The following is a 22696-nucleotide window of genomic DNA, read 5'->3' on the forward strand; positions in this document are numbered from 1 at the left end:
CAAAATGTCATTACTGTTTTGCTTTAAATCAGTAACACATATGTGAACATCAGTCAACTACATCTTACTGTGCACTGAGTAGAATGCAGAGTAAGTGTTCTTAGTCTTCAGTGATGGGGAGGGAGATGGTTTATTACAGAAATAGCTGTAAATGAAATATATTTCCTATGAATTAATTTGAAAAATACAAGGCTGTGTTGCCTCTGGAAATTATTATATGGAGGTTGTCAGTAAATAATTTTTTCCACTCATCCCATCTGCCTAAATGTACATAATACTTTTCTGATTTTTCTGAGCTTCTGCTTTTTGAGGGGGGGTTTCTTATATTTTTACCCTGTGATCACCGTTATCTCCACTAGATGGACCTCATGAGATGGTAAACTTCTTTCTTACTGGGCTAACTGAATTTTATCAGTATATGAGATAGTATTTTTTTTTTCCTCCTAACTGTACAAGGTTTTAAAAAGTCCAATGGAAGGCCTGAATTCTTTTCCCATAGCGAGTGCATATTGGAAAAAATAATACAACTGCTAATTTTAGTGAGGACTTGTGATAAAATTACAAGTATGAACGTTCACTGTCCTCCCGTCAGTCTTGACCCAGCCCTGTTACCTTCTAAAAGAGCAGGTATAAGCCTATTTAAGCAGTGTCACAAGGGAGCATTCACAAAGGCAACATTCAGCATTGGGAAATGACTTTTTTTTTTGCATGTGGTCTCCAAACAACTCAACAGAGCTGCCCAGCAGCAAGCTGAGAGTGACCCCGGGTGCCTCTGCAGTAGTCACAACCTGCTGGCTCTTACCAGACTGAAGCCTGGGATGCTGGTGGTGGAAGGACAGCTGAGAACGTGGGGAAGAAGTAAAGTTTCTTGCTGCATAACTACAAGATGGTTAAGTCACATTAGTGGTACAGCTCATAGCCACTGTTAGAAATTTCTAAAGCTGCTCTTAGTTACCCTTGAAATCTTTTCTTCTGTCATATTTTTCAACATCCCTTTAATGTGTTTTATGCAGTGTTTTTATTACCAGTGAAAGCACATGTCACTGCTAAACAGGAGTGTTATTTTCATGGACTGTTAGCCAAGGCTGTAGTTAACAGCGGGTCATCTCCTGTTCTCAAACTAAGTGGTCGTTCTGCTGAAGAAACTTTTCTACCCTTTCTGTTTACCCTTTTTATATATTACACCTGGACTATCACTATGTTGTTGTTTAGAATTAATAGTATTTTATTAATAATAAAATTAAAGTTATTGATCAATATAAATAACAGTATGTTACTAGTTACAGTATGTTACATGTACCTGTGAAAAGCCAGCAAGTTATAAAATTGCAATAAATAAGAAAAAAATATCTTTGGGTAATTCAGGTCTTCAACTGATGGTCACGTAAGTCAAACATAAAAAGTTGTACAAAACTGCAGGTAGCTACAGCAAAGCCAGCGAGCCTCACTGGGCCTGGGCACCACACTCCCAGGATTCTTCACTTTCTGACATATATTTTAAGTGTTGTTCTGTATGTACTTACCTTCTATTAAATTTTAGTTTAGCCAAAGACGAGCACTGTATTTACCTTACTCCATCCCAACACTGAGCAGCAGAAGAGAATGGAAAGTTAGTCCATTCACTGTTTGCATTGATTCATTCACCACCTCACAGTGATTCAGGAGTAGTTTATACAATTTTACATTCTGTGTTTTCTGTTATTTTCGTGCTTTATGGAGATCATCTCAATGAAGCTACAAGATCAAGAGCACCTTCTTCAAGTCTTTAATACTAAGCAGCTCCCTAAAAGGATGTCATTTAAGACTCTTGCAGAGAAATTCTTGTCCTGTGAGTGGATATGCCATTTTGTTGCTGTCTTAGCAGGCACGCTTTCCAGCTAGCACTTCTTTTTTCCTAAGCTCTTCCTTAGTAGTATTTTGAGTAGAATTCTCAGATGCTCCTTGGTGTTGAGCATTAATAGAATGTCTGGCGTAACTTTTTTCCTCAAACAGTTGTATTAGCTTTCTTATTGGTATCTAGTAACTTTTTTTCTTACTGTCAAGAAAGCATAAGAATTATTTGTTTGCCAAACATCAGAGCACATTGTTACGTATCTATCTGTGCTTGTCCAGTTTACTGATTTTGAATAACAGTGACCTTAACTGTCATTCTTTAGAGGACCAGAACCTCAGCTAGTGTAAAATGACAATCATATTCTGCTGGTTAGGATCTAGTCCAAACCACTGATATTCCAGAGGACAGAAAACCTCAGTTAAGGTCATTCTTTTGAAGATTCTGTCATGAGCTGGTGCATAATGACAGTGATCTCCTCCCTTCCCAGCTGTCCCTGGGAAAAAAAAGAGCTTTAGGAAACGTGTTCATTTCCTGCAATAAGTAGTCATTTAATTAAAGAACAAAAGTAACAGGAATCAAAAATGCTTGCAGCTGTGATTCTGTTAGACATTATATAAAAAAAGAATGAAATTATAATACATTAAATTAGTTTTTAGATCATGAACTTAAGTGTTTTACAAACTAATTGTGGTAAGTTCAAAATGTCTCGTCAACATAATACTGAATGACAGTGTGTCATGTCCATTTATGTCAGAGGCCTTGGAATGGTAAAGCCTGTACATGCACAACATCTCCTCTTCCAAGATAGACTGCAAAACAGTTTAAAACAAGTGTTGAAGGAGAGTAGTAGTTCTTTCAAGTAGCTTTACTTCAGTCTTTTTCAGCAGATCATCCCACTCCACAGGCCATCTCTCTTCTGACTTCAGAGCAGAGTACAGCTCTGGTGCTTCTTTCTGTCTGTAAGTGCTGCAGACTTCAGCTGCAGAGTCCTTCTTCCACATAAACATCAAGGTAGCCTGAACTGAACTTTAGGGAAAGACTTATATATTCCCTGATGTGAGTTCAGCAGCAATATCAAAAAGTAAAGACAGATTCTTCTCAGAAGAAAATTTCTATGGCCTGTGAAATCTGGGAGAAATAAGAGATATGTTTCAAACCACTTTGAATTTGTTTCAATGTTGCATAATTTTAAAAGATTCTCTTAGAGTAACAAAGAGAAGTGTGTTTTTAACAGTATTCATTCTGTTTAAGGGTACAGTAACAGTACTGAAGAACAGCAACTTTAATTCTTAACATTCACCAGCACAGTTCCACACGTGTGCCATGACTGTAATGCAGTTACAGTCCTCAGGGCCCAGTGTGACCAGTTCACAGTTACTAGAAGTGGAAATGCAAATATAGGTAATGGAGTTGATTTTGGTTTCTTTCCTTTTGGGAATTAAGCCACAGTTTGTCGTTGGTAGAAATATTCTTTATTGTGCAGTGATTGTGTTATTTTCTAACAGGTTGAGCTAATGCTTTGGAAAATACAAGGACATACTGTTGGGTTAAGGTACAACGGTATTAAAAGTCTGTCTGGAATAAATTCACTCTTGCTCTGTAGGCTTGTTCTTTGGTTGTGGTATGTAATTGCAGTCCCAATGATTTATAATGCCTTAGCACTAATTGTAAATTGTGAGCCTGTTTACTCCTAATATCCTGAACAAATTTCAAAACATACCTTTATAATCTACTTAAATTCCCCAGGTACCTACAATGAGAGAATGTGTATCTCGCTTTCAGACTTAAACTGGAGCCATCCCATTCCCCCCCTCCATTCTGTCAATGCAGTGATGACTCTGTAATGTTAAGAGCCCTGACAATTGCATGAGCAGTCTAGAATTATACAACTACAGCATGTAGATCAAGTGCATTGCATTTATGACTTGAGTGTATTTCCCTAGACCATCTTTTCACTGAGCATCCGAAGCTCACTGGAGCTGGAATTCATTGCCATTCGGAGCTAAGTATGGCACCATGGGCCCAGGCGTGGCTGAAGGGAGCCTTCCAGAACACCAGACTGCACATTAAGTTCCCGAGTACAGTGTTAGGCAACTTATTTTAGCAGCAAGCACACCTGAGGATGCTTACAGACACGGCAAGAATACACTGTACTCCCAGCAGCTCCAAAAATTGTGTTTTAAGAGCAATTGGACTTGCTCAAGGGGTATAATGGAAATTGTAGGAACCAACTGATTGCTGTTTCAATTTTTCTCTAACAAGGTCTTTTTGGAAGTAACGATGCCTGTGGAATCAGCCTCTCACATTTTTTCCCCACTTGGAAAAGGGAGATGAATGTTTTCATGCATGCTTAAGCATGGACCTGTCAGCAGTGCTGGCACATGAAGCAAGCAGTGCAGTGACTAGGTTCTCGTTGGCCTGACCACTCGGACAGTGACAGGACTCAAAACCAGTTCTCTTTCCTGCCCTCTCCACTGCCATTAAGTGTGCTGGGGGGCTGCAATCCTTGCAGTAGCAACTGGACTGGCATGCAAGGGATATTGAATCCATTAGAACAAATCCCACTGGAACTAATTATTACTTCCAGGCATTATATATGTCTTGTTACAGTATGTAGAATTTCTCTTAGCAGGGAAGTTGCAATGTCTGTGATAATGAGGTTGCACACTCAAGTACATTTAATTCAAAAACCTTTATATAGTGTATTGTTTGTCTGCTTAAAAAATACTATTTTTTTTCTGTGTTATTCCCTACATTTAATTTTTTTGTCATAGCTTTTGAATCTTCAGTGCAAAGAATGCAAGCTGAGTGATGTTCTGGAGATGCTCTGGGGGCTTCTCAGTACATGCTAATCAAAGCAAAACTAAAATAGAGAAGCCAGGTTCTGAACAGGAAAAGAAATACTTCCACGTTTGTTTTAAAACAGCTTCCTTTGCATAGTCTTCTCCCACATCCAGCATATGAAAGCAAAGGCTACAACTTTGGGACTCAAGCAGACTGGGTTTAGCAGGCAATGGAAATAAAGAGCTGAAAAACTGACCTTGTCAAGTGTTTGCTTGATGCATGTACCTCCATTTCATTACTTTTGTATTCATTTAGCTCTTTCCGAATTGCTGCCTAGAAATTGCAAATAGAAGATAGTTAACAATTTTGTAAAGCATAAGTGGTGTAAAATACCAGACTTGCAGAGCAGAACAGGAGTTTTCTAAAGCAGAAATAATAGGTCTTGGGTATAGCAAAGGAAGATGTCATTTTAATTATGTCAGTACCTTATCTGCTGCTGATAGTCTTGTCCATGGTTTGTCTGCTCGCCTGTCATAGTCCTGTGCTTTTGCCACTTCCACATAATCACTGAATCGAATCAGGATCTTTCTGTCTCTTAGTTCATCAACTGTAGGTCTCTGGTTAAGCTGTATTAAATAGTTTTGTAAAACAGTGTTAATAACAAACATCTCAACAAAATATGCAACGTTTTGTGCTTCCCATCTTAGCTTAGTGTGCTAAGCCCCAATCCTTGGAAATTCCAGGGAAATACTCAATCCTTTGGAGGACTGTTAGGAGAGTAATAATGGTTTAAAGGGAGTTGTGAGCTACAGCACAGTGGGTTTATAATGGATGAAAGAGGAAAATATTTTACCCTGGATTTTGATAAAGTGCATTTACAATATGTAAAGGAATGATAATGAATTTGTTATGGTGTATGTATAATGACACATGCTGTAGGGGTTTTCTACTACAGTCAGCAGCAGATTGTCTGTGTGAGGTTTTCAGGACTGGACCCATTGTAAGAATTTCAGTTCAGCTTTTCCAAGTTATCAGCATATTTGGCTTATCATTCCAGTGGGGATTCCTAGGAACAGAACAACAGATCTAGTTCTGATTCTAAGAATACCTTAACTGCAAAGAGAAATCTATTGTGGGAGCACACCTGGTGCTCAGCAGGGAGTCAGCCCTGCTCCTGATTGCTGCAGAAAGTGAAGTAGTCCTTTTCCAGCAGTATAGCTGCAAAATACCCGGTGTGCAAGCAAATATCCCTTTTCTGACTTAAACTTTATATGTAAATATTCTACTAAGTCTCCCATAGCCGAGATAAGGTAGATACTTTTATAATTCATATTACCCAATGCCACTATCTCAGACACTGCTGAGGAAGATGTCTGTTAAGGGAGGATTTGTGTAATAATGACCTCTATGGCTGGTTGATGCTATGTTGCTTTTGCTACATTTCTAAAAACAACGGATGGTATTGCAAGATCTTACCTTTCTTGTCAGTCTCTGTTTGATTTCCCTCCTTTCTTCCTGTTCTGTTTGATCATTTCGTTCTGTGGAGAATATAAAAAAGAGAGATGACTCTCCACATGAGGAGGTTGGTATTTTCTAAAGTTCCAGGCAACAAAAATGAAAGCACAGAAATATTAGTAGGTGGTTCTTAGTTGTGTGTTTTGTTAGTTCAGTACATCTCCCTGCTTCTCTGTCAGAATATCTAGTAACCTCTGTAGTGACAACGTCCTGATGCCAGTATCAGCTTTTCCTAAAGAGATTTAATAAAACAACAGCAGCCACGCCAACTCTCCAGCTAGATAAACTTCAGAAGGAAAATCAAAATATTTCATAGTTAATCATAATTTTTTATTCTCCATATTGCTGGAGCCACTCACTGCTGTTAGATGCTGAAAAGATTTATTGCAGCAGCTCCAGGGAAAGTGTGTTCTTTCCTGTATAACCTCATTCTGAGGTGACACCTTTAGATGATCACACTGCCACAGTAGTTATCTTGCACTTGCATGCTTTTTCTCTTTGCTATTCGGGATATGCCACTGACATTGGAACCTCTTTATCCTCACGGGGTTTGCTTTTGTAGTGTCGTTCCATTCTAACCTAAGGCAGGCTGCTTTTGTGTGTTGTGCCTATTAACATTCAGGCCGTGATAACTCCTCCACCCAGGGTCTAAAAATAGACCAGAGTGCTGTAACACTGTGTGAAATATATCCTTTGCCTTAGGAAACGACTTAATGGCGTCTCTATTTCTAGTACTATCTGTTACTAAATTAAGGTGGGAGCCTGTGACCTGAAAAAAGCTGAAGACCCAGAGAAAAATGTTTAACCATTGTGGGATTCTCTAGATACGGCTGTGACTATATATCTGTAGATACCTACACCACTTGCATGAGATATTTCCAGTGTTAAAGCACACACATGATTTTTAACATGCCTTGAAAGAACACTACAACTGCAGATGAGTTTCCAAAATTATAGTAATGAAGGATTTTTCTGCCTTACTTTTAGGCTCATTAGATTACACTGAAGTGCAATTGTAAGTATCTATTTAAAATAACACTGCAGTGCATAGCTACAACTGGCTATAGTAGAAATGTAAATCAAATGAATCTAAAATGCTGTAATGTGCTGTATTACAATTTGGTGGCGAGGCACACAAATGTAAAAGAATAAGACAGCTAAAATTAGTGCTGCTTTGTCAGGGGTGAGCAGCTGTTGAAGTCTGGAATGTTTAAAAAGAGAACAGGCTTTAAAAAGTAGAGTGTATTCTACGATGCAAGAAGTTACTAATATGCTTCATTCAGGTTTAATTCACTCCTTTTAAAGCAGATCTTCTTATCTATATATTTTAAACAGAGATCTTTCTGTGGTGTAGGGCCTTTTTAAGGTATCATTCTAATATGCACTGAGAGAATTCCTAATGCAAACCTACAAGGGCTCATTTCTGATAAAAAAGCTTTTCCAAATACAGTAAACATGTTTAGTGACCTAATTCGATGAGACATGCATCAGGTTCAGTGCTTATACCCAGCTCCAAGAAATAATAATAAAAAAATAGTTCTTTTAGAAAAAACTAACCCAGAATTTGAGAGGAAATGCTAGCAAGTGCATTATAAAACTCGGGTGTTTTTACAGAGCCAAACCAGAGAGGTTTTTCCCATCAATATCACTCTGCCTATGCTTGGAGGGCTGGTTTTGTAAATCTCGGTGGAGAGAATCTCCCAGTCACGAAGTAACATGTTCAGTGCTGCAACTCATTTTGCTGTTCTCTGAGTTACTCAGGGAACTCTTGGCTGTGCGTGGCGCTAAACCAGTTGCTGCTGTTAAGAAGGAACCAGGGACTGTACAGCGTGAGTTACAAGATGCTGTCTTTTCCCATGTGAGCACCAGCTTTCTGATGAATGCAGGAGAAACATATGTGACCACCTGGGCTGTGACAGTTTATGTGCTTTTCATGTTCATGGTAAACCAGCAGTGTTCCTGTAGTTAAAGGACTTAGAAGATCCACAATATTGTAAGAAAGTGTTGGCTTTAAGTTTGCTTTTTAAGTATTACTTTTATTTGAGGAACATCTCCCTAAGGGAGATAAAAAGTCGCTTCTTTTAATCTTCCCAAGATTTGTTAGAGAATAACACAGTAATTGCACTCAGGCGCTTGCAATGTGCTTCTTATTTGACAGAGGAGTTCAAATGTGAATTATCAGTCCTTGCAACAGCTTTGGTGTAGCATTGCTTCTGTTAGCAGTATGTATTGAGAACATTGAAGATGTTAGGAAACTAAGAACACAACTGTACAAACTCTTACAACCTGGAGGAGGTTGCAGTGATTTAACTGAAGGGCATTTATACCCTACTTGTAATAGAAGGAGACTACTAATTTCTAAAGTCACTCAAAACTGAGACTAGAGTTGTTGCATCTGTCCAGCCTTTTAAGATGATTGCTGGCACAGGTAAGTGATGGCCACAGCTCTTTACAAGATACTTAGCTTTTTATATAGTGAAAGAGGTAAATAAAATAGAAGTGGTTCTGATCTTAGCCGAACCTGTGCAAAGCCTGAGCCACTGAACTGAAGTCAGTAAATGTGCTCCATGCTGGGAGCTCTTTAAAAGAGATACAAATCTAAACCAGTATGTTTAGCTGGCATTCAGGAAATATCTTTAATTCTGCTTTATCTTCTTTCTCCTTTATCTCTCTCTAAGCTCATTATATGAATGTATTCAAACTTTTTTTATTATTAAAGCTGGTCAGTTTAACCCAGATTAAGGATGTAACCAGCACACTTCAAAAAGTAAACAGACAGGAACAGATTTTTTCAGAGGAGATCAGCTCTTCCTTAGCCAGGGAAAACCCCAAAGAAACAGGATTTCGGAGATCTTGGGTACTGACTCTTGAAAATCTGGCCCCACATATTTCAGAATCTTGGGTTACTGCTGTTTCTTGTGTCTTGTGGTAGATGACAGATGAAGTTAGGACAAGTTCCATTCACATTTGCAAAGCATCTACCCTTTTTCCCATTTAGCTATGTATATGTGAGACATCTAATTTTACCATGTGCATTGTATGCATTGGAACAGTGCTGAAAATACCAGGAAGTACACTGTGGAATTCCTTTGTGTTAAAAAAAACTGAAATCTCCAATAAGTTCAATGGCAAGAGCATAAGGTTTTTTCTGTGAACTACCAAGAAAGTTCAGAGACATTAAATTTTAGGTAACAAAATGTAGACAACATTTTTCCTAGCAATTTACAATCATATGAAATATGAATCAAATAGCAAAGGCAGTATTGCTTGTATGGCAAACTTATGTGGCCATAAAACATAAAGTTTTATCCTTGTTTAATGAGAAACAAGCTATTTACATTATTCTGGTTTTCATCTTTCAACAGTAAATAGACCATGAAAATAACAAAAGCAAGATACTTTTCCTTCAAGCAGATGGCCTCCCCCTTCCTCCTGTCTGAGACCCATAGTGGAGACAATTCCAAAGCGCTGTCTCACCTTCCCCTCACTTACAAGATTCCCAGCACTTGAGAGGAAAGGGATGATGTTCAATGTTCACCACTTGTTTGATCCCCAGGCCAGAACAGAGATCTTTAGGAAGAGTTGCACATTTCTGCCTTGTGTTTATTTGAGAGATGTAGAGAACATTCCCCTGTGGCAGTATCTGTTACAGGCCTGGAAATGTCCCTCTACTAATGTCTCAGAATGATCCTTCTTTGACTTGTCTTTGGGAAGCTCTCTAATGATATGAACAAATGTTAGGAGAATAGCACCTCTGCAGGGATGCCTTCCTCATTCACTTCAGCCTTGGGGATATTCACTGTACGGTTTGCCATGACAGTCCATGTCTTGAAACATGTCAGTCCAATTCCCATTGCACTGTGTTACACTAGGATTGTATTCCCCTTAGACATCCCTAACAGCGTAATCAGAATGAAAATGACTTGAAAGACTACCTTTGAACCAGTCTCTCTTTTCTGTACTAAATTGCATGCCTTTATCAAGTTGTAAATTCTGAATCCACAGTATTTGAAACCCAGGACATGTGAAAAACTAAAACTTTTAGGTACAGAAAATAATCCCAGTCAATTAATTTGTCTATTTAAAATTACTATGTTCTAGAAATGCAGCCACTGGTTTCAGCAAACACATATAAAATACTTCAGGAAAAAAAAAATACTCACGTTTCAGTATATTTCTTCTTTCTAGCTCCTCAACAGCAGGTCTTTGGCTGAGTCGCCTGCGGAAAAACACCAAAATCACATTTTGTACCATGCCTGTTCTTTGGAAAGTCTGCAGTATTCTGAGTTCTGGTTAGTGTTTTCCTCAGGGAGGGGACTACAAAATCCCTCTCCAGGACTCAGGAAGAAAAAAAAAAATGCAAGAATCCTGACACCAGAATGCTTTCTTGTATTATTTTCCCAAATGTCAGCAATGCAGGTAGAAGTTCTCCTCTAGTTTGCTCTGCTGTCGGTGAAGTGCTTCCTCAGAATGTGCATCCTTTTCACCACACTTCCCACACAGTCAGTTGGAACCACTGCTCTCTAACAGTTAAACTCACTCTTGAGGGGGTATTTAAGGTGGTTATCAAATGAGTTTCACAGTGATCTTCTGTAGCTATCACTGCCTGTCCCTTTTAATCTCAGGTAGCAGTAGTTCCTTTTTTCTAGGAACACCAGTGGTGCATCCTGACAAAATGCAGACTTGCCAGAATAAAGCTTTCCTGTGGTTTCCCGAGTACACATCTAACAGACCAATCCAGCAGCTCTCCTCCTGCCTGCTGAATAAAAATTCGTGTGCTGCTCACAGCCTCATGCTGTCTGAACGGAATGTCTTATGCAGTTTCACCTCCCCTTTTCAGTAGTGCTGCTTCAGGATTGAGTCTTCAAATCATATGACCAGTGCCACGGCGATTTTATTCTGCATACTAAATGAGACTTCCCCATGAGACACTGCTAATATCTGCAGAGAATCTCAGGTAATTGAACCCCTCCCCTTGGCACACACACACACACTGCATTTGCCGTCTTCCATGTAGTAATCCAGCAAGCAGATCGGAAAGAGTTTATGATGCTTTCTGGCCTGCGTCCTGGCAACGTTAAGGATTCTCATCGTCTCCTCTCCAGCAGATGTTGCCAAGCCAGAGATGGAGTTACAAAGAAATACTCAGAGCAGGGACCACACTGCAAACCCCTGCTGCAGTAGTTATCCCTCTACTGAGTATAGCAAACAAAGGAATGATTATAAAGTAATGCTATAACAAGATCTACATTTTATCTACATGGAGACACTGTCACCAGACAGTAAAAAAACTGGTAAAAGTACCTGATTCTAATTTCTCCTTGTTCTTACCACATATATTCATTCAAAATCAACCCTGTCTTTATTATCAGACCAGCAGCCCAAATTATAAATGCAACTCCTTACCCTTTTTTAATCAATTTCCCTGAGATCCCTGGGAAAGCTTTCAGCTTTGGCAACAGGAAAGCATCACAACTGCTATACCAGATTCACACCAACAGAAAACTTAGACGATGAGCTCCTGTGCTCAGAAACACCCACAGCCTAACTCTCTTTCTTCCTACCTAACATTTTGGATCACGTAAGAGTTTTCTCCTGGTCTCTGGATTTCTCTTCGGAGTAAAGAGTTAGATACACCAGCAGTGGATGTTGCAATAATCCCAAGTGAAACAGGAATGATGCTGAAATGCCATACTAAAGGCTTCAAACATGTATTTTTAATTCCTGTTACCCTTGGACTCCTCCTTCTTCACTCATTCCCCTTTATGCCTCAGAAATGATACAACTCTGTCTAGGTTTTGTTTGAAAGAGATAAACATGCATTTTATAATATAAATCAGAGAAGAATGACTTACTGGGAGAGCTTATCTGCAAATGAAAGATCCACCCGACCTGCTGCTCACATGCATCTCTCTGAAACCATTCTTAATTACAGCCCTTCCATGTGAGATTTATAGATTCTCCCAGAATCTGTACATTAGACTTCAGAGGCCCCTTTTAAACTGGGGGATTAAAAGCCTATAAGAAGTGATTAAAGCAGTATAAGAATGCCTATGTATATGAATGCTCTTTGTATGTATATATAGTTATGATACGTGTGATTGATGAAACCTTGTTTCCCTTCTGGCTTTGATAAATACGTGGTAGGTGCCCTGAGACATGTTTCTGTGCACATCCTCAGCTTTACCCACAATAGAAGGAAGAGGTGCAGATATACACAGGTATATAAATACAAATGGAGGGCATTGCTTTTTTTTTTCCCCCTAAGTTTTTCAGAGATATGGACCACACTTCCAAGCTTTTTGTCATAATCATGAAACCAGATGTGGAATTTCTTCAAAACAAATTTGTAACACGATTTCAGGAAGCTGGGAACGAAGTGAAAGCGCCACATACAGTGAGAGTCACGATCAAACAACGGGAAGTGGCAACGCTACTGACACTGTTGCTACCAAGGTGTTTCTGTTCACAAGAAGCCTCTCTGTGTCCAGACCCCCCTTTGGTTCCCTTTCTCTGCTGTGAGAGCTGTGCTGCATGGTGGCTGCGCTCTGGGCAAAGGGGAAATGGCGCAGGTTGGTGAAGGTGAAGGACTCCAGAAGCCTCCACTGATGGCTGCTGGTGTTAGTGAGGGGAAGCAGCAGTGAGCAGTGAGGGCCAGGGGGTGACACACATCCCTGATGAGCTCTGGTGGAGTAAATCAGGACGCAGGAGGGTCTCTTGCACATGCAGAGGGCAGCGTGCCCGCTTGCAGAGCGTGCTGCCTCACCTGATCGTCCATTGCGGCAAGAAACTGCTGCGAGTGTTCAGTGTGGGAGCAGAGCCTGTCCTGAGCCTGTCCTGCCTGAGCTGCTTTGGGTGGATGGAGGAGGGTGCTTCATCCCCCACAGGGGGCTCAGCAGCCCTCAGCTTCCTCAGAAGGGGGCTCGCAGTCCCCCTTGACACCCTCAGAACGCCTGCAGCTGGGCTCGGAGCGAGATAAGGACAGACACGTTTCTGAGGGCTCCAGTCAGGTCAGTGGCTGAGTGTAGCACAGGGGAAAGCGGCAGGTTACCCCTGTCAAAAATGCCTGTGCCTCCTGAAGGGAGCTTGTAAGCAAGAAGCTGTTTCAGATGAGTTTGTGCTTCTGCTTAGACGAGCTGTTTTCTGGGCACCATGGAGCTCTGCATGCTCTCCTGCATCTCTGTTTTGGATATTTATTCTCTGAAGCTGTTAAACATGAACTCCTACCTCTGGCAGAACCAGAGCGCACCCCCTGTGCATTGAGCTCCGTGTGTTCCCTCAGAAGGTGGCCATCCCGCCCTGCAGAGAGGCAGCGCCATGGCCTCGGGAAAGGCAGCCTGGGGAAATGGCGGATGCTCTCCTCACACCCTTGCTGGGAGCACAGGCCAGGAAGCAGGGACTGAGAGACTAAGGCTCTAGGGAGGGGATGCTCAAGTCTCCTGTGTTTAAAGGAAACAAACTCCAGCTGACTAACGATTATCAGCAGATTGCATCGCAGCAGGGGAGCTGGTGTGCGATCCCAGAGGATGAAGCAGGCACCTGGCATGAAGCAGCCTTTGTGAAGGCTAAAAACTGAGCCCTCAGTGGACTGTGGGTGATGCCCACAAGTGTTGCACAGAGAGGATTTTGTATTTCAGAGCTGCAGGCCATTTTGAAGCAGAGTCCTGGCTCCTTTCCTGGGGGTTCACAAAGCTCCTGCACCTGAGTGTGGGTGGTGGCAGGGCTCCACCTGGGGCTTGCCTGCCTGCCCTGTGGTTGCTGCTTGGAGGGCTGAGGTGGGCATGAGGCTCCAGCACTCCTGTGATGTGGACATGGACATGGACATGGATATGGATGGGTGAGTCCTGTGCTTTCCATTTCTATTGCTTTTTTCACCTAGAGATTCAGTCCAGTATGGGACTTAGTGAAGTGACTGTAAGCTCAGCTGGGAGGACTAACATAGGGCTCAACTTCTGTTGTGTCACAGCAGTGGGTTCTTTTCAGTTGCCTTTATTTTTTAATATCTATTTCTTGCTTTTGAGAAAAACACCCAATTAATGCTGTTGCGTTCTTGGGTGATACGAAAATCTCGGTTTGGGTATTTTTGTACTATCTGGTGAGTAGGAGCGTTCCCTCTGGGCACCTCTGCAGGGACAGCCATTTGTGCAATGGTCTTGACTGAAAACTCTGAAGTAACTTAAAGGCAAGTCCTACCTCTGTCTAGATTCCCCGTGGTGTAAATACATGGGCTGAGATTGATATTGCCAGGGTCTCTTATTAAGTGTATCCACTCCAGGAATTTGTTTCCCATTAGCTTAAACCAAGAGATGCCAACAGCAGAAGTAAGCGGAGCTGAACTGCCAGCACCTCAGCCTGGGGAGAGGGAGTCAGGGAAACCAAGCAGAAATTGAGGCACCAGTCTGGCTTCCCTGTAAATAACGTTTGGGTACAGGTCAGAGAGAGTTTGCTGTACATGTGTCAGTGATGCTCCAAGATAGGAGAGAGACCAAAGCCTGAATATTTTCTCACAATGCTAAAGCAGTCGCCATACATCGGTGGGGATGATACAATACTACATGGACAGCTATTTCTTAAGTTCAGAAAAATACGTTTTTCTGTTAATGTTGTTCTGTGCAAAGCGAGGAAAAATCTTCAAGCACCATGTGTTCTTCAGCTGTTTGAAGTTCGGGGAGTGTTCTGGGGGTATTTTCAGATTACATTTAGAATGTTTTCTCCAGTAATTTGGGTTCAGAAAGACAACTGGATAAATTTATCTGCTGCCATCTCTCAGAAGCCAAAGGCTTTGCCCGGTCCCGTGTCCTCTGCAGTGTTACTCCAAGGGCGGGAGGCACGGGCGCTGCAGGGTAGCTCAGTCACCTGTGGTTCACCCCAAGAACACCCTGCAGGTATGGCCATGTGCGCTCCTGGTCTCAGGGTACCTCAGGCACTGAGAGTCTGCACATGGCCTCAAGGTTATTTTCTGCATGCAATGTGCACATGGGTATGCTGGGATGAGCATGAGTGCTCCATGCTGGCTCTGAGAGGGGCAATAAATCTATGCGTGTCTGGCGGTTTCCCTTGGCGCACACATGTGGTGTGTAACTGTAGCAAAACAGGCTGCCCCGGGGAAAAATGACTGCTGCCCCTACCAGCCCCATGGGTGGGCAGGTCTCTGCTGGCTGGTCTGGTGGAGCAAGCTGCAGCCCTCTGCCACGAGCGCCCAGTTTGAGGTCCTGCTAGCTAATGTGTTTGACACATGCACAAGTACAGATGCCAGAGTCAGCTTCAAGGGGAAAACCACTAATTGCTCATCCCTTCTGGAGCAAGGGCACATGCTGATGAGCCCAATGACTCTAACATGCGCCTGTGACTCCTGATCAATGGATCGATACTTACTTCATGCAGCCAGATCGTCTCCTTCACTTTCAAGGGAATTAATGTTGTGGACCAGCATTACACCAAGGTTGATAGCACTGGACTGTTACAGGTGACTCTGAACCCTCAGCAGTCTGAGGATTTGCATGTCACTAGGATCCCAGGGTCTGCTATCAGATGGGCAATGCACCAATATGTCCTGCAAGCCGAGATGCTGCCAAGTTCTCTGTCCTCGTAGTTCACCTTAGCAGTGTCTGCTTTCTCTGTCATGGGAACTGCATCTCAGCAAAGCCACAGCAAGCTGTGGGCTTGCAGGTACAGGCACAGAATAGCTGATGAGACACAAACAGCCCACCTATATGCATATGGGGCTATGCCGACTTCCCCCATCTCAGTCCTTCCTTTCAAGCTCATCTTACCAGCCTGCAGTCTCACCTGCCTGGCAGACCCTAGCTAGTGTTCAGCAGAATACAGTGCAAAAAAGCTCATGTTCTTGGTTCATGGGGTTTCTTATCTGTCCCCAAAATGTGTTCCTTTGTTTCCCAATTATTGCATAGATTCTGTTGCACAGTATCTGTATGTATGATTGTCGTAAAACTGGATTTCTTATGGATTTGTAGCTGAAGCCAAAAGACATACTTTGGAATCTTGTTTCTGCTTTTACTTAGTTAGATCCATGTGATTCTGATAATCTTCTGTGAAGGGAGGAATAGGCTGGGTAGGGTTGGACACGTGCATGTGCCTGTGGACTCTGGACTGACAAGTGAGCAATCAATCCAGCTTTCAGTAAGTGAGCTGTAGCCAGCAGCAACTGCATTGATTGCCTCTTGTGACAGGTAGTTTTGCAGCTAGAGCTGGGAATGGGGGTGGGGAGGATTCTTTTCACAGGAGACCTCCATCCAGGCAAGGGGAGGAGAAATGGGAGTGCCCTGTGCTTGCTTCTCATAAACCAGCTTGTGTCTGTTGCCTATCAGGAGGCAAAGGCTCTGCCTCTTAAATTGGCGTCTCTATTACCAGAACATCATGTTCAATTCAACAAGAAGTTTATTTTCATCCTTCCTATAAGTAGCTGTGATGAGGACGTGTGCCAGGGCTTTGAGTCACCCCCACGCTGCACTGTGGCAGTGCAGTACTGCTGGCAATGTACAATTATGGGTAGTAGTAAATTCTTGGTAGGAGGGACCTGCCTTTTACAGTCTGTACAAAATTAGAAGGCAGACACTGAGACACAAACTTATTTTACCCCAAGGTAATTCTGGAGCATGTAAAAAGTGGTAGCTGAATGATGTGCCAGCATTTCCCATAAAGGGGAAAGAGTAGTTGCTGCCATTCTTTGATAGACCAGTATGACAAAGAGGAGTTGGTATGGTAGATTTTGTGAGTTGCATACAAAAACTTTTACTTTAGTTGCCCAATATTTGTGTCTGTGTTCCTCCATAGACTATTTTTTGCACCCAGTTAAGAAAACTGCCTTTGGGTGTCCAGTAGAAGGTGGTGGATAAATGCAGAGGCTGTGTTTGTTGCCTTAATTACATATCTTACTCATTTGTTTGGCCTTTAGTTCTGGCTGGATTTTCAAGGCTGCAAATCAGCAAGAGTTTCAGTTAATTATGTTGTCACTCATTTTCCAGGCAATTACAGTTGTCCATCATTATAATTTCTGTGATATAAGCCCTGCAATGAGGAGTTCAGATTTCAGCTGGAATAAATACTACATACTTGCCCAGCGTGACCCTTGTATCATAACCTACTGTCCACAAATGACCTACATCCTTGTGACAGGTTTGGTACTGCACAGTGTTACTTGGTGATAATAACTGTGTGGGCTGAAATACACCAACAGAGCCAGGATCTAATTATGTGAGAGGATTCAGATGGAGAAGGCTTTACGGTAATCACTGTTTTCACCACCTGTGAAAGCCCCACTGCATTTGACCTTTGGTTTCATAGTTATCTCAATGTGTAAGGAAGAAAGGCCAGACACAGCTGGAGAGCAGAGCCTGCCTCTCAGTTCAAAGGCCTGCTGCAAAGCTCAGTGAAGATACTGAGCATCCTTCCATAACCTTCAGGAGGCTTTTGCTTTCATACCTCTCTCAACATGCAGTTAAGGGCTCTTGGAGGATGTTGTGGCACATCCCAGGACTGGCATAACGTAAAGGTTTCCATTTTCAGTTGAGCTATTAGTTAATATACAAGAACTAACATGTCTACATTAGGGTGTAAATGTAATAGCTGCTTATTTCAGAACAGGAGCTTTCTGCTCCCCCTTCCATTTGCTCCCCCACTCTGTGGTTTAACAAAGCTGTTACATAGTGGATCTGTCCTGTTTGTAGTAGAATTACAATATTTGGCCATTAGGGTGACAAAAGTACAGTCGATTATTCAACCAAAGACATGCTCTGTCTTCTGGTAGCAGTGTCAGAGTGAGCAGCTCTACTACTTGCTCTTGCTTCTGCTTTGCCTTGCAGCTGGGCAAAAATCTGGCTTGGGGAATACGTTCAAGCTAAAAATAGCTCAGCAAGAAAAACTGCTGAAAGAACGTGTTCTTCAGAGAACAGCGCGAGTGGTGCAGGCTCCCAGTGCAACTCCTCTGCTGAAGGCTGATGAGGGCTCAAGGCTGTGCATTAAAATGTATGTTGAAGGGTCTTCTAGGTGAAACCACATGCTGGTTATGACCTGGGTCACACTCTGTGGGTCACTGAAAATGGTTAATAATATTTCATTACAAAGTAATAGACTGTTTATAATTTTTTTTTTTTTTTTTTTCTGAAGCAGCAGTAAAACACTGGAGCCCTGTGTTCCCACAGGAAAAAACCCATCAATGTTACATATATCTGATTTGGGCAAATTGAGAACATTGTGGGTTTGATGCTTCAGGACAAGCAAACAAGAGGAATCATATAATTCCCAGGGTTTTAGTTCTATCTTATTGTGTATGTATTACCATTATATTATTTTAAATAAAGACATCTGCCACTGCTGAAACGATAGTAAAATCAACTCTGATAGAAACTGCTTGAGCAAAAGAGGGGACTCTGCTGGTCAATTTCTATGGACGAGAAGCAAACCTTTGCCCAATGGTGGGGACTGCCACTTTACTGAGACAATACTGCTAGTGAAACAGTTGCATACTCCTGGGTAATGATATGTACAAAAAGAAAGAAAAAAGAAGGTAGGTTTTAGTTTCACTGTATGAATAATGCCTAATACAGTGCCTGTGCTTGATCTCCTGCAGGGAACTGAGGCTGGCTTCCCAGCCAGCCCTGGCCCTGTGAGAAATGAAGTGTCTGTAGGCTCATGACTCAACTTCCCGGGCAGCCAGGAACACAGTTTCAGCCACTGCAGTCAGAGGGAACAGGGACGGGAAGACAGAAGGACATGCCAGTTGGACTGTAGCACTAGCTGCATTTCAGAGTCCATCAAACAGAGATGCAGTACATGGATGGAAGCACCCAAAATGTCCTGAATTGAGCTAGGATGCTCCCTGTTGGACAACTAGCATTAAGATCCTGCAATACTGTCCACTTACTTAACCTGTAAACAGTTACTCCTACTAACAGATGCCACCGCAGTTGTACAACTGTGGGATTTGGGTCACTGGAAGAAACCACAGCTGGATTTGCAGAGAGCAGACAAAGAAATATTGGTATGCATAGCTTGGCAGCCTGCCTCTGCTGGCTCTATGTAAGTTCTCCTTCACCTTCTCATTTAAAGCAGAATAATTTGGGAATGGCCATTCTTGCTCTGGATACAAACTGCTGAGAGTTTCCCCATGAGATGTGAGCTCTGGAGAAGGTACTTCTCCATTCCCTGTAACCTGCATTTGTATATAAAGGACCCTTTGGCAATCTGTAAAGTGACAAATAAACATCTGCAGGCATATTTGCCACTGCAAAGTGTTGCATAAAGCAACAGCAAGGATTTACCCCAGAGCTGGTGGTATGAAGCTGTGTGCGCCTACTAACCCAGCAGCCTCAAATCCCAGCAGGAGAGTGCATGCTGCTGCACTTTGCAGACGGGTTGGAATGTCAGGCTTCATGCCAAGGGACAGCTTCTTAATTACTGAAGTCAATCAAGGAAAGTGGAGCACTTTCTTGGCTTTGTGTAATCCCTAAAGAAAAAAACCCTAAATGATAGTGATTCCTGATGTTGCAAATGCTTCTGGGATAGACAGTCCCTGCTGGGACCATATGTATGACTGCACACCTGCTATCAAATTGCAGGAATCTCTCTGGGAACACTCTCCCTGGCAACGCAAGGACTTTCTAGTTCTTGCCTGTCACTCACCCACACAGCATCTCCAAAAGGATGGGATATCCCTGCCTTCAGATAGCATATCACCATCTGTTGTACTATTTCCTGTTTCTCTTCTGCACGCTATTGTTAGCCCAGTATTTTTCAGCACACAGCTAGACCAACAGCTTGCCCTCATGCTGTCATTAACCAAGGCTGGCCAGCCTTTGCCCAAAGCATGTTCTGAATCCTGCTTCTTTATTGCATTCCTATTTATTTATTTTTTTTTCAACCTTTCGGGTTATTTGTTGATTTTGAATGCAAAGAGTGTTCCCGCTATCAGCATTCAGAGTGAAATGAGAGATTTCACTGCCAGCTCAGAGATGTGGCCCAGCACTCTGCAGGAGTGCGAGTGCCCTGGACACAACAGAAATAATCATCTGTGATTTAGTTGTTTCACCAGCAGATCTCTGCAGAGCTGGTCTATTGTACAGAATAGGAAAATGTGGCAAAGTGTCTTGGCTGAAAAATCAGGCTTGTAGACCCATCAGGGATTTATTAATTTCCCACTGCAAATAGCATTTCAGTGATTATGTTTTTCTTTGGTTTTAAATTGGGCTGTGAGAGGAGTATGACTTGTCACTTGATACCACAAAGTGTGACACTGAGCGTTACCAACAGGCTAACTTGCATGGAAACACAGAGAGGATTTGAATTCAAAAACATCCTCATATTCTGTCTATTCTTCCCCAAAGCTTTCTGGGACCCTCCTTAGTTCCATTTAGGATCCTGTGTTTAGTTGTGGTGATGTAAATCCAGATAGAGGTTGCTGGCAAATTTCAGTCAGGACAGAAAATTCTGACCTTTTGAAATCTGGGTTGAATAAATATAAGGATTTAATTATGTAACATTTGCTGTTGACCTGAGCATTTGGTTTTGATATTACTGCTATGATTTGTTGTGGTACAACATACATTGTCTTTTACTGTCAAAGTGCAAGGCTGTGACAGAAAACCTTTGTGAGCTCTCCATGTTCTTGGGAAAGGATTCAATTTGAAGGAGACACATCTGTGTCTCCTTAGAGTTGCTTTCTGACTGCTAGGATAGGAGGAATCTAAGCAGAGCAGTGTAAGGTGGGAGTGAGTTCAAGGCTAGAACAGCCCTTGACTCTCTGCAGGTGAGCTCCATCGTACACTGCTTTTCTAGGCTTTTAGAGCGTGGTTTTTTCATTGCAGCTGTTGCACAGCAAGTCGCAGGTAATCCTGCATTTGAATGCTGGGCCTCTAGTCCACCAGCTAGTCCCTGCTAAGCTTCCTGCTCTAATCATCTGTGTAGACCTAAGCTTGGTATTTCCACATGCCTCTTGTTCACCGTTATCTTTTTCCTGTATGTTGTAAACAAGCCGCAAAAGATTTCTTTAAACTTCATTGCATGATGCCTGTAAATATAACCTTACCACATTAGTAGTGGTTTGTTTAACCTTTACTTAAGGAGGAGGATTTTTCCCCTGTTGGGTGGTATTTGGAAGTACTGGAGCCACTCCCTGTGAGAATTATAATACAAGGCTCAGTGTAGCCTGGCCAGAACATGGCTTTTGCAGACCCCCTCATACAAGCCTGATCCCATTGCAATAGATCAGCTGCTACCTGGAGAGACTGATGGGACATCCTGCTTTTTAATTGTTTTTAACATGATTTCTGAAAAACTAATGAATTATTAATTCATTCAGAATGTAATTTGCTTAATGAACATGATCAGCTCAAGCAAATGACAATGGTTGCTCATCTGTGAGCCATGTAGTCTTGATTTCTGAGGGCTTTCTTCAACAGTGGGGCACTCATGGTTTTATCTTGGTGTTTGCTCTTGGCCCAGTAGTATTTTTGCATAATTTTAACAAAACAAAATACCTGTCACATCTTCGTACAATAATGGACTAACTAGACTCAAGTAACCTCTTTCTAATGTGATTTAACTCTGAGATTTTACCAACACGTTGGTTCTTCAAGAAGGTGTGTTTCCTATTTGCCTTGATACAGTTCTCTGCATAAGTGGACTTTGAACAGACGGAGCTCCCCAACCTCCAGAGGTGTCTGTTTGTTTTTTTATTTCACTGCATAAATGCTCGAGCATGGCTTGATAAATCTGGGAGTTCTTTTTTGTCTTTTGATCTGTTACATGTGACAGCTAAAGAAAAAGATAGTAAATGAGAGTGATTACCAGGGTTAAAAAAAAACCACTCTATAGTCTGGAGAGGTCAAAGAAGTGTGCTGACCACTGAAGGAAACTTGCCCTGCTCTGTTTGATCCAAGCAGCTCCCAAGCTACACAAATAACAGGAAAAACCCCACAAGACCTGATTATAGAACTGCAGCTTGCAGGTGGGCACAGGCAATAGAATCATAAATGTTTATCAATTATTAAAATGTAGTCCTAGCTAAGACTGTACAATATCTATTAAGCAGCGTTTGATTAAAACCAATGCCCTTCCTTTCTGACCTCTTTTTCTCTCTTTGCCCCTCCCTATTTTCTAAATATTTATTTCCTTCATTTTTCACCCCCCCTTGCCTTCTCTAAGGTTATTTCAGCAAGGTAGAAACTGTGCTAGACTGACCCAGTTTTCCTCTATGAAAACAGCAAGCCCAAGGCTCTGGTTGCTGGGAGGAATTAAGATCTTGAATGAACCAGGCTACAGAAGCTGTTCTCAGAGCCACAGGAGGAAACTGTAGTAACTCAAACAGTATTTGGAGGGCCAGCAACTGCACCATATGAATTGCGGTTTCCTTGGATCACATAAGATGAGCCAGTTCTTGGAAGAGAGTCCAAAAACATGCTCAGGTTCTTCATGCAAAGTGCAGGTGACTCCTGACAACACTGCCCCGTAAATCAGTGATAACATATTACTGCGGTACTGGCCATATGCCCTCCAGGCATGCCTGTGCAGATGTGACACCACACAATGGGAAAGCCTTTGTCTCCT

General features: G+C 42.1%; 1 protein-coding gene across 2 annotated transcripts in view; it reads right to left on the bottom strand.

Moving 5' to 3' along the window:
- Nucleotides 1–2357: 2357 nt before the first annotated feature.
- The window catches only part of PHACTR3 (phosphatase and actin regulator 3), a 108617-nt gene continuing 88278 nt past the window's right edge, over nt 2358–22696 (bottom strand). For both annotated transcript variants that reach the window (XM_030503171.1, XM_030503170.1), the window contains exons 9-13: nt 10297–10352; nt 6095–6156; nt 5104–5244; nt 4875–4951; nt 2358–2962 (exon numbers count right to left, since the gene is read on the bottom strand). In XM_030503171.1, the coding sequence (XP_030359031.1) occupies nt 2947–2962; nt 4875–4951; nt 5104–5244; nt 6095–6156; nt 10297–10352 (352 nt within the window). In that variant the 3' untranslated portion in view covers nt 2358–2946. The remainder of the gene's footprint in view (nt 2963–4874; nt 4952–5103; nt 5245–6094; nt 6157–10296; nt 10353–22696) is intronic.

This window comes from Strigops habroptila, chromosome 13, assembly GCF_004027225.2.
Source record: "Strigops habroptila isolate Jane chromosome 13, bStrHab1.2.pri, whole genome shotgun sequence".
NCBI lineage: Eukaryota > Metazoa > Chordata > Aves > Psittaciformes > Psittacidae > Strigops > Strigops habroptila.